Source organism: Ambystoma mexicanum, chromosome 9, assembly GCF_040938575.1.
Source record: "Ambystoma mexicanum isolate Mex_15411 chromosome 9, UKY_AmexF1_1, whole genome shotgun sequence".
Taxonomy (NCBI): Eukaryota; Metazoa; Chordata; class Amphibia; order Caudata; family Ambystomatidae; genus Ambystoma; species Ambystoma mexicanum.
Window position 1 is genome coordinate 735,610,505 of NC_090931.1, and position 12,252 is coordinate 735,622,756.

Consider the following 12,252-nt stretch of genomic DNA (forward strand, 5'->3'; position numbering starts at 1 on the left):
GCCAATTAGCACTGATAAGCCAGAGTGTAGTCCGAAACAACGATTTGTTGAAATGTAAATTTTCTGGATAGGATAAACTAAGAGACTGAGGCGAAGGTGATACAACCAGGTATTGGTGGAAACAAGATCATGATTCATGTTTCTGGGCTGGTAGATTGTCAGTTACGTTAATCAAAAGGATTAAACCACTTCGCCTCACCCGCTGGTCCCCTTAGTTAACAATAAAGGTTAGAAAGCCAGAGAAGGGTGTTATGAAGATACAATGTGTACCTGTGGAGAAGTAAGTTTAGTTTTGTCTTAGGAACTAGTGACTCTTAGTAGTACAACGTTGTTTCATTTGTACTGCACACCACCTCCATTTGCAGGATCTCCAGGCACTATGGTGGATTTGAAAGAGAGGGAGGTCAGTTGGTCTCTGTGTTGAGGACTCTGAAAATGAGATGTGTAATAATGGAGATGGATGACTTTTGGATTATGATTAACTCGCACCTCTGGGAAATGGTCTGTACAATAGTGTGATGTAGTAGTTCGATAGTGTTCAGGAGGGAACAATGGCTTTCAGAGGTCAGCTTCTTCTTGACTGGATCATAGAGGATGAGGAAGCGGTTTCTTAGAAGCTCATATGATGATTTCATGTGTGTGATGGGATGTAGTGGGACGGGCAGGGTCAAACTGCTGAGCTGTCGGTTTGAGGAAGGCCTGGCTAAATTATGTGGTTGGATAAGTTGTTGGGAGGATGGGGGATGTTTTGCGAGAAGCCCAGTCCCTGTAGGTGAGAGAGCCTGTGTCATTACATGTATGGTATGCAAAAACATAAACTGGTGTGGCAACACTAAAAGGGAGGAAAGGTCACTAATTATCAACTCAATTGCAAATCATGGTGCATGCTAGGCCGTTTCACCAGGGGCGTGGAAGCACTAAAAGAAAAAAAACATAGGTCCTCATTACAAGTTTGGCGCTGCCGTAAAAAAGCAGCGGTAATTCCGTTATCACCACTTTTTTGGACGGCACCACAATTACTGCCGGTTTTAACACACTGCCGAATTCCGAGTTTGGAGGAATTACCTCTAGCTTTTTGCATCAGAATTACCACTCGCGGTAATAATGCCAGTCCTCATGGAGTCCTATGGACTCCAGTAATGGGGATTTAATGTATAATTCCTTGGTAAGCCAGGGGACCAAGTGGCGGTAAGAATAATCAAATTCAGCAGATTTACCACTAAATTCGTTATGAGGCCCATAATTGGCTACGGTAAGTGTGGAGTAAAAATGAACCCCTCACTACTGCCTGTTAAAATATAATATTAGTATAAAGGTAAATGCTTTTGTTAAGACATAAGGACATTTCCATGTTGCATTTTGTTTTTTTTAACCTCAGATTTCTATTTTTGCAGAAAGTTTACACCCAGCAGCCCAACAGCAACATATTCTTTCTTGCAGATAGAACAGCAGCATTGAGTGAATGCAAAAGTAAGTTTATTCAAGTATCAAGTTTGGCCTATCAACAAATATGGGGCAACACGAAACATTTCAGCACTGTCAAATTACCATTACCCTGATATGTATTTGGATAATTTCCCGAAAAATACACCAAATGTGCTGCCAGCAGATAAAAGTAGTCCTATTTTAACTCCCAACATAGAAAACTTTGGTTGTGTCTTATCCAGAAGACGTGTATTTAGATTCATTGAGATAACATACTAAAATGTTGTAATCCCACAGAAACGCTAGATGATCTGAAGGTGGAAAGTGAACACCAGGAGAAGGCCGTTATCAAGAAGTAATAACCGATGTTCTGCTACTCAATTGAAACTAGCAATGTGTGGAATTTGTTGTGTCGTTGACTTGTCTCTGAAGCCTGGGCTAGATGATGTCCTGACTCATTCAGCGATAAGACATCTCAAAAGAAGAGGACCGAATAGTAGCTTTCAATTGACAAAGACTGCATCCAGCCATGGATACCAGTGTTTATTCTCTGGACATGTTCTTCATCTGAGAGGGCAGTTGACCCTGCAGCCTTTACAAGATGAATATAACAATGTTTTTCTTTGGAATGGAGAAGTCTTCGGTGGGGTCAATGTTGGTGCAATGGACAATGACACTCGTATAATGTTTCATCATCTGTCCTCCTGTAATAGCGAGTCTGGTATTCTTTCACTCCTCGAGTCTGTTCGTGGGCCATGGGCTTTTATTTATTATCAGGCATCCAGTCATTGCTTATGGTTTGGCAGAGATTTTATGGGACGCCGTAGTTTACTGTGGCAATTCAATCATGACCTACAGAAAGCAATGTGTCTCACATCCGTAAACATACCTCTTTCTGAATCTGACAGTGAATGGCAGGAAGTTCCTGCTTCTGGAATATTCCGAATTGATCTAAAGGCATGTGTGTCTACAAAGTCTGTACATTTATACTCCTATCCATGGAAACATAACTCTACACAGAACTTCACACAAAAGCATACTTTAAGCTTTGATTTGCCACAGATTTCTAAAGATTTGCCAGCAATTGTTCAGTTATCCATGAATATACCTGGGATGTGTCTCACAGCCCCTGTTGCTCCAATGAATAGAGCAATCCCCGGAGCCTTATCCGGATTACCTCACAGCCTTGGTAGCAGTAATACAGCTACATTAGAAGATCTTCAAATTCATCTTGGAAATGAACACAGGAAAGCACTGGCACATCAGCTTATCAATGTTTTGAGTGAAGCGGTAAGGAAGCGTGTTTTATACCTCCAAAGAGACAGAATTATAACTTTACCCGAAGCTAAAATCGCTGAAAGAAAAGCAAATGTTGCAATACTTTTTTCTGGTGGCATTGACTCTATGGTCCTTGCTGCGCTGTCAGATCGCCACGTCCCGTTGGAGGAGCCCATTGATCTTCTCAATGTGGCCTTCATGATGAAAAAGTTAAACGGACCAAAAGGCTCAACCAGCAAACTCAATAAGCAGAAAAAAAAACAGGCTACAGAGACTTGTCATGAAGATGGCCCCATAAATGGATCTGAAGTCAATGACCTGTGTGCCTTCAATGTGCCTGATCGAATCACTGGCAGAGCAGGGTTGAAAGAACTTGAAGCCCTAAATCCTTCAAGAATTTGGAATTTTGTGGAAATTAATGTCACAGCAGAGGAGCTGAAAGAAATGAGAGAACAGCGCATTAGCCACCTGGTTCTTCCATTGTGCACAGTTTTAGATGACAGCATTGGTTGTGCAGTGTGGTTTGCTTCCAGAGGAATTGGCATGAGGACAAATCATGGTGAACCAAAATTATACTCGACTGTTGCAAAGGTATGTATGATTATTTTTCTTGTCTTTGGCCTGCCTGGTAAAACATACAGGATTCATATTTGTAACTGTCACATCAGCAGAATTTAAATCTGTTACCAATAAGATATGTGCGTTTACAATAAAATGATATTTAGCAAGCTTAAACAATTAAAATGGTGGGACAAATATGAGGACTATTCTTTTTCAAATTGCTTTTAGTAAATCTTTCTGAAGAAGCAAATTGAGAAATCTAGTATTCATGACATTTATTACTCTTCAATGTTTAAAGTATACATTGCTCCAGCGGTTGCTTAAGCATGCAGGATCATCAACTGTATGCACTGTATACATTTAAAAGATTCTCCACCATTATTCAGCCATTTCAGTTGAGATTTTGTGGCTGCTGCATAGCGGACATTCTAAGCCTAAGTACTTTTAACCACTGCACAATTTGAATAACGTCATGGTGATCTCAAATAGCTAAGCATGTGAGTCTACAGTTTCAAAGGGAGGGATTTTGGTAAAGCCCATCCATAACCAAAAATAGGACCACTTGATGCAGTTATCCAAATATGCTAGCTAAAGGGCATTATGTTTAAAGGATGTTCTGGTGGGTAACGCATACAAAATATACACCACTCAGTGATCTAACGCAATACCAAAGATCATTATTACTTTGCAGCAGCAACTCATTTGTGTGCTTATGCTTTCTTTTTGCCTCCAGCCGAAATGCAAGATGAACATTGAAAAACTGTTTGACATAGAGGAGCATGTGGCTATCTAATAAATCGTGACTCACGAGAAACATGGTCCTTGTAAATTGTGCAAGGAGAACTTACACAAGATTTTAAGACTGTGCCAGGAGAAATGCCATCACCTTATCATTGGAACCTCTTTACTAGAAAATAAAATATCAATAGTATTGTTGGCATCATAGTGTATATCAGTGTGCTAATGTTGTATGATATGCTCCTGACAATATACATAGTCCTTTCCCTCCCATATGGATGCAGGGAATAAACACAAAAAGGACTGTTTGGAATGTGTGTGCACCTACATATTCTCCATTATGCAGGGGGTCCGGCTGCAGTGTGTCCACACAACCACCGGCATGCAAGAACATCACAACTAAATCAGCGTATTAGATATTTATGATAATTCTGCAGACAGTATATAGCCTTCATGAATGTGCATTATTTGCTCTGAATAGCTGCTCCACCCTTTCTACTGCTGCAGTCCTGTACATTTGTGAGGATGCCATTAGCCTTTTCATGGTATGGGGTGATGCAGATATGGATGATTGAGGCTGAGTATTGCATTTGCTGTTATTACTGTCTTCCATGTGCATACGCATGCATTGCTCATGGTGGACAAAAAACGAGGACAGGAATTAGCTTTTTATCAGGCATTGTAACAATTCCATGGAGAAGACATCAGATATTCCTGTCTGCTGCCAATTTCATCATGGTGGTACACACATGCCCGCAAGCTACCGGTGACAAAGATGCTGCTTCTGAGGAGGCGTGGCTGGCAGCGTCAAAGATGGCCGCTCGTTAAGTTTCTCTGGCGGCCCTGGTCGTAGTGGCCCCCGTCTAGCACAGGAGCGGGAGGCATGCCCCCCAAGCCTGAGGCAATCAGAGACTCTCGCCAGCTGTGAGCCCTGACAGCTGGGCCAAAGGGTGGAACAGGCTGGAGGCAGAAGCCCACAGGCCATAAGCGGTCCGGGTGACAGGATTGGACCCACTGCAGGCAGGAATCGAAGTAAGGGGAATTGCCCCAAGGTGATTTGATGGCTGGGGCTCCCCTAGCCCAGAGTGGACTGGGGAAGAGGGCCTCAAGAGCACCAGTGCCTGAGAGGAGCTCTGCGTCCATCCCGCCAGGCTGGGAAGTGCTTGTTCAGTGGAGGAGCATCTGTGGCCCCACAATAGCCAGCAAAGTGGAGTGGGAAGGTACGCCTGCATGCACTTTGGAGTACCATATGTCTCTAAGCAGGGTAAGCGTGGTTCCATAACTTTGTGCTCTATGTAAGGAAGGCATGGTATCAAACAGTGAAGACAGACACTGTGATCACAGTTCAAGGGTGTTTATTGAACCTTAAATGGGTTGGTTGAATGCGTATCTAATCCTAAATCTTAAAATGGGAGCAAGCTACAACCATCAAATAATAACGCAGTGCTTGTGGAGTGGCTGTCAAAATACATGGGCCTATACTAATAAACCTATTGCCAATCTAAATGCAAATGGTGTGGGAAACAATGTTATACAAAATGAAATGTGTTCAAGAAATGATATGTCAGGATAGTTGGCTTCCCTTCCCCACGTTTTCAGCACGGGACAAGGTGGCACGCTCGAGCTTCGCACGCACACTGGCTTCTCGCCACAAGGATGCAATTCAAAAGAAGTATCCGGGCCTTCTGCGTCAAAGTCTCTTGTTACAGAGGGCCTGATGCAACAAACAAACATCAAAGCTCCTTTCTTCTTAGGATTTTCACATTCACAAGTTCTGGGGTGATTCACTGTTCACCACGGGTCCCCCTCTGTCGGGCTCAGTCCCTCTTTAACATAATATTCATAACTGGTCTCCCTCATTCGGGCTCAGACCATGGATCTCGCTCGTTTTCGGGCTCAGACCTCCTTTAATTTCAATGTTCACAATTATACACCGCTTTTCTCCTTCTATCAAAAATCAAAGACTTTCGATAGTCCGATGGATTTTTTCTTAAACCATCGCAGGACCACTTCGATTCACAGTTCCTTTCTCATTCTCTTCTTTAACTTTCACTTCTGCCACTTCTTGGCTGCATACCTCACAGAGACCTCCGATTGAGCACACTCGAGGTGCTGGAACACTCTGTCAACGGTATTGTATCTTTCCTTCTCAAAGTTCAAAAATTTGTCAGCAATTTTGCTTTACTCATGTCTTTCTCTTTCATCACACGCGTTTAACAGTATTCGTTCGTGCGCACGTTATACAATGTTGCCGCTTGCAACCTTGACTTCAACACATACCGGTCTTGCATCTGTCTCCCCAACTCGCCAGCTGTGTTGATCTCTCTGGCGCTACTTTGTTCTTCGAGCCACGGACGGTACCACAGCAGCTGCTACTTCTCCCCAACTTGGTCAGTTACGGGGGAGGGCCGCCAGTATCACAGAAACACAATGCAGGATTCTTCAGTCTGGTTTCCTGGCCTTACGCTTTCTAATCTGAAGGCTTCTTGAAAGTAATGGTTTCTTGCTGGAAAGGTCAAGAGTATTTCCCTCTGTGCAAACCCTTCTTGGTTTGCCGTCTTTCTCTCCTCATTCAGCTGCAATCCCGAAACTCCTGTTCCTTCGTGTGCTTTGCCTTGCTCGTACAATGCCTCCTTCCTCATTCGCAGACCCGCATCTTTATAAACCTGGGTCATGTTACAAAGCTGCAGTGAGTGATTGCCAGAATGGCCTGACCTCGCCTGACCATAGTAGTGGGAAATGTCAGGTACACTGCTCAGGTGTGAGTCTGTTTTCTCCCTGAGCAGGCTGTCCGTGTGAAAGTGTTCATGAAGGGAAAGAGGGCGGGAGGGGTAATGATCCTGTTAGGCAGAATTATATGCAGTACCCTTTGGGAACACCACACACAATTAAGACTACAAGTGACAGTACAATGTCACTTTTGGTACAAGCCTGTACTACACGGTTAAAGTGGTAGCAGTAGCAGAGCAGCCAGACTTATCTCAAGAGTAAGTGAGCAGTATCAAATAGTTACACAAAGGACAGCAATTACTATGATTCAGGCAAACACTGACTCAAGCAGTCTAAAAATCCCTCTCTTAATACACCACACCACTTCCCTTAAATTCCAGACAAGTTAAGCTCACAAAATGAAGTGGGGCAAAATGGCACTCTAGCAATTTAAAAGGGAAAGAAAGAACAGAATGAAACCACACCAACAGGTAAGTACTCGGGGCAAGCAAACAAGAGAGACTACAATGATAAAATCAGATAGGATAAAATCAGATAGGAAAGGCTTAGGGCCAAAGTCAATGGTTCAAAAGTCTTTTGCTCAAGATAATACAGTTCAGTGTAGTTTGCGGTAAAGTTTGTGGCACGGTTTCCAGGTGAGGTTGGTTGGTAGAAATGTTAGTTCAAAGAGAAGAGAAGGACAAGCCCTCGGATTGGAGAAAGATTCCAACCGTGGTTGAACAAAACGAACAACCGGATTTGCACAGTACCTTAAAACGGAGAGGGAGCTGTAGCTGAGGCAGACGTTCCTGGTAGTTCCTGCAGGCTCACGGTTCCTGAAGCAACTGTCGGACTGATTAGAAGTAGGAAGACTGGAGGGTGCTGCACAACCTAGGAAAGAAACCAGCAGCAGAGCAAAGCAACAAATAAAAGGTGCACTCCTTAAAACCCAAGCAGGGTCCGACCTTCCTGGCTATCCGGCCCACTGTAGCTCTGTACAGCGAATTCGACCAGAGGAGGGGTCCTGGCTTGCAGTTTGGGTGAACTGGTTGGTCCCACCAGCTCAAGGGAAGAAGTTTCCGGGTGGATCTTCTCTGTCGTCGGATTCTGGCGATTCTGATCTGCAGCAGGGCTTCACGGGGCGGTTTAGTCATTGTAGGGGTTCTCTTCTGCCAGTTCCTCGTTGGTTCTTTCATTCCAATAGCGACTCTGCTCTTCCAGTTCCTGAGACCTGCTTTTTATGCAGTTTTCGCCCATTCATACAGCCTGGCTGTCAATCACACAGCAGGGTGGCTGTCCTGGCCAGGACAGTCACCCAGCCAATCAAATAGGAGTGTGACTTGGGTTACCAAGGGAACCCATGGCAGGGGTCCTAAAACCCCTCACTCACATCCTGCCTACCCAGACTCTCAGGCGCCTAAAGGAGGTCTTCTGTGTGGAAGCCAGCGAAAAGGCGATGAACAAAGGGACCAAACCTGGTTTGGCGCGCAGAGTAAAACACGAGAAAAAGTCTTCATCAAAATGAAATGGCGTATAAACTCGGCCGGAGCAAAAATTAAATCTATTTGGTCAAGCGGGTCTATGTTCGAGGCTAATATAATAGCCTAAAACATTACCAAGTTTATATAAGATAATCAAGGTAGAAAAATTAGGGTAGATACCACTGCCACCAGCCAAGTCTTAATGTAAAGGGAGCGAAACAATGCTCCAAGAGGCACAGACAAAAAGGGATAAGAATTAACCCTTTCCAATACTCCATGGAAGATGGGGTGTACTGGGTCTGTGGTAAAAGTGACTAAATAAAGTTAATGCCAACTTTATCTTTTCTGGGTGACAGTAGTCAGCCCCAGAAAAATTGAGTCAGTGGGAAGTCTAAAAGACAACCCTGTGTCACTGCACTGAAGGTGCTGTGTAACACACATGAAAAATATGGTGCCCTGGAGTAGGTGAGGCTCCAGTGCCCAAGATCACACAAAAAGTAGAAATACACATAGCAAAACACATGTAAGAGTGGGAAAAAAAGGCTCACACTCTTACCAGGTGAAAAAAATAAATCCTAGAAATCGAGCAAAGCTGCTGAGGGACTCAGTAGTTAAGGGAAATCAACCATTTTGAGAATTCTCCCTAACAGATCCCACGTATCCTACCTGGTAGACTGAGGTAAAGGTGTTTTGGGGGGGATACCGCGTCTTGCCCTCCAGTGTCGCACTACACGACGACCCCTCACCCAGGTGATCTGGGTCTGGATCCAAAGGTGATGGCCATGCCCTGGCCACCTGAGAGAGAGATCCGCTGGGACTAGCGGGTGAGACACCTTCTGGTTTCTCACATCTAGCACCTTGAAGCATCCTCTTTGTGCTAGATAGAATTACCACTAATGATCTCAGACCAAAACACGGGAGAGACCAAAGGAAGAGGGTAAAATACTGCTTTAATAACAAAGAAAGAAAGCAAGGAGATACGACAGCTATCAAAGTAGATGCTCAATATTCACACATCATTTTGCTTGTACAGAGTTTATATACTTTCACATACGCCATTTACTAAGTCATCCTATGTGGCATTTCATAAAACCTGTCGCCGGGAGGGATTGGGTTAGGGGAATATGTCTACTTATAGAATTATGTATGGGTTAATATCTCATTGGCTGTCCCTTGTCTGTAGGACATGCCCTGAGCTACTTCTACGTACCTCACATACTGATTATAGCAGAGAATATGGAAGCTGATTAATAACTGCAGCATTGTATATGAAAGTGCATGTCAGGCCTTTTGATTGGTTGGCAGCCCTATTCAGTCTTGGACTTTCGGCTTGTCTAGCAGCACGTGAGTGAAAACGAAACGTAGGTGTTCGGGCTGCGTCAACTTGTTTTCCCAATTAGTCCATCATAGGTCATCGGCCCAATTATCAGACAAAGTCTATCGTTGACCTTGTATGCTCACTGTTCTGGGACATTCAAGGTTTTAACTTGAAGCTCTAATGAATAGCCTTTGTTTTGAGTTCTTCATCACGTGTTAGGAGACCACGATTTTGTCAATTTCAGCCTCTCAATTACTACTATTTGATTTCATTAAACATGGTGTCATTGCCCTATCTTGCCTTTAGAGACTTGCTCATTCAACCTCACATAGGCTTTTGTCATTGTGGTTGTCCAACACTTGGCATCTGCAAATGTCCTTGTCTCTCCTAATCTTAACAGAAATATGTGTTATGCACATGGCCTGTTCATTTGACTCCCTTTGTGCCTTGCACCCATCTCTCGAAATAGCCTGCTTGATCCCAGCCGCAGATACTCCCTTATTCTGCACACGAAAACAGCTTTTATCAGTTCTTCAATTTGCAATCTAGACCCGTATTTTGAGGTAGCTGGGTTAAATCTTTAACACAGACCGTCTTCCATTTTCTTCCAATGGTCGTCCTAAATGTTATGTATATGCCTCTTTTTAGCAAGCCTCTATATGCTTTTGTCTAAATTGCATTACAGTGTATTTAGTTATTGGTCAGCAAGTTACTTCACCTTCTTATTTTCCCGATTACTTCATTTTTAGATGCATGTTTCTCAGTTACATTGTCAATTTTAAGCATTTTCATATCGTTTCAGCATAGGTTTATGTATCTTCTTTATGACATTATTCTGTTGTTGTCAGACTTTTGCTTAGAGTTCATCCATATTTCCCATAGCCGCATTCTGGCACTTTGGCAGTGGACATCCTTCTTGATAACATGCTTCCACTGTCTCAAAGTGAAGATATCTTTTGAATGGCTGTCTGAGTGCATATCGCCTTTCATATAATCGGCGCAGTATGGACTTGTCGCAAAAATGTGTGCATGAGTTCCCAATTGTAGCTCTTTGTCTGCTACTCCAATAAGACAGTGATGAGGGAGTGGGGACTAGAGAAGAGGCATCCACCTGCTCCTCTACATTTCCCCCCTCTGGTTGAATATTCAACCATAACCTTCTTTTCTTCTTCTGCAATTCCTGCTTCATCTTCTATCATCTCATCATATTTTCTTTTCTTTGGTACCCATATCTTTGTCACCCACTCAGGTGACCTGCATTATTTATGTGTTCATCCACACTCCAGATTATATATGGACAATCCCCTGCTGGTGAACAGAATATCCATCGTCCCACATACCTCTTCTGATCTTGGGGAAAGTAAAACCTTGTTCCTGAAGGTGCAAGAGAACTCTTCTTAATGTTTTCTGGAGTACTTTCTTCCATATGTGTTTTTTTTCTCCACTGCCACTGTTGGCTGTTTTCTGGCATTGTACCAAGATTATCCTTATATGAGAGAATCCTAGCAACACTAACACTAGGATTGTTCCGAGTAATTTGAAAGCATTTGTTAACCAAGATGGAATCCATGAAAAAAGAGATGAGAATCAATCATCTCCTGCCGTCCCATCAGCTTCATCTTCCACCTTTGTATATAGGGTTGTTAACATCGTTATTGCTTCCTTCGGGGTTCCATTTTCTCCATCATGAGATGGTGTAAATATACAGCAAGATGGCCTGACCTTGGCACAGACGCCTCTTTCCATTGCTGTTTTCAGTCTGATGGCTCTCAATTCTTCTTTGATTGCATTAAATCCCTTTATTGTTGCATTGATTGTCTGCAGCAATTCCCACCTAGTGATCTGCAACCATTTGGCCTTTACTGCAGCTTGAAGTCCTGGTATAAATATAGATGGCATTACCATGGTATTTGTATTTTGTATTTATTTTATTTATATTGCGCACCTTGCCCAGAGGCTTGCGGGCGCATGTTTAGGAGGAAGTTACACGTTACAGAAAAGAGGTTACATGTTGCAGAAGATGTGATACAATAAACCGTTACAGGTGATATTGACATAGCAAGTAACAACATAGTATCAGCCCCCCGTTACAGGAGAAGGGTAAGGACTGTGAGCAGTTACAGGTAGCAGGATAAGTATACATCTGATCCGTTTAAATTACAGCAGAATCACAGGCAGGCGAACCTAAACGCGTTAGGCAAATGTGAGAGCCGGAGTGACAATGAGCAGACAGCCGTGCAGAACAAACACTAGCCGCCGAAGGATGCAGGGGTGGAAGGTGAGGTATCTTGTTCCCGTAGCCAAAGTTTAGCTTTGGCTTTAAATTCGATGCAGTGCGGAATGTTCCTTAGGGCGTTAGGAAGTGAGTTCCAAAGCTTGGCAGCAAGGACCGGAAAACTCGACCCTCCCGCCGAGCGTAGTTTGAAGCTGGGGATGACCAGAGTGTGGATCTGGGCAGATCTCAGGGGTCTGGTGGCCGTGTGTTGCGAGAAGCGTGATACTAAGTAAGCAGGAGCTGCATTGTTCTGAGCCTTGTGTGTGAGCACAAGTGATTTGAGTGATATGCGGTGGGAAATAGGTAGCCATTGAATGTTGCGTCTAAAATGGGATATGTGGTTCCGTCTAGGTATGTTAAGTGCTGCCCTTATGGCGTTGTTTTGCGTGACCTGGAGTTTGTCCAGATTTCTTTGGCTGGTCCCAAGGTAGAGGGCGTTACAGTAGTCAATTTTGGACAGGATGAGG

General features: G+C 43.6%; 1 protein-coding gene across 5 annotated transcripts in view; it reads left to right on the forward strand.

Moving 5' to 3' along the window:
- The window catches only part of LOC138488560 (asparagine synthetase domain-containing protein 1-like), a 205,245-nt gene that overhangs the window by 126,075 nt on the left and 66,918 nt on the right, over window positions 1-12,252 (forward strand). Inside the window, exons 4-5 of one of the 5 annotated variants that reach the window (XM_069615637.1) lie at window positions 1,395-1,470; window positions 1,723-1,894. The exons of 3 other annotated variants lie outside the window; for them this stretch is intronic. In XM_069615637.1, coding sequence (XP_069471738.1) covers window positions 1,395-1,470; window positions 1,723-1,784 — 138 coding nt within the window. In that variant the 3' untranslated portion in view covers window positions 1,785-1,894. Of the gene's footprint in view, window positions 1-1,394; window positions 1,471-1,722; window positions 3,295-12,252 lie in introns of those variants that run through there. One more of the 5 variants, XM_069615633.1, reaches the window with a different exon arrangement.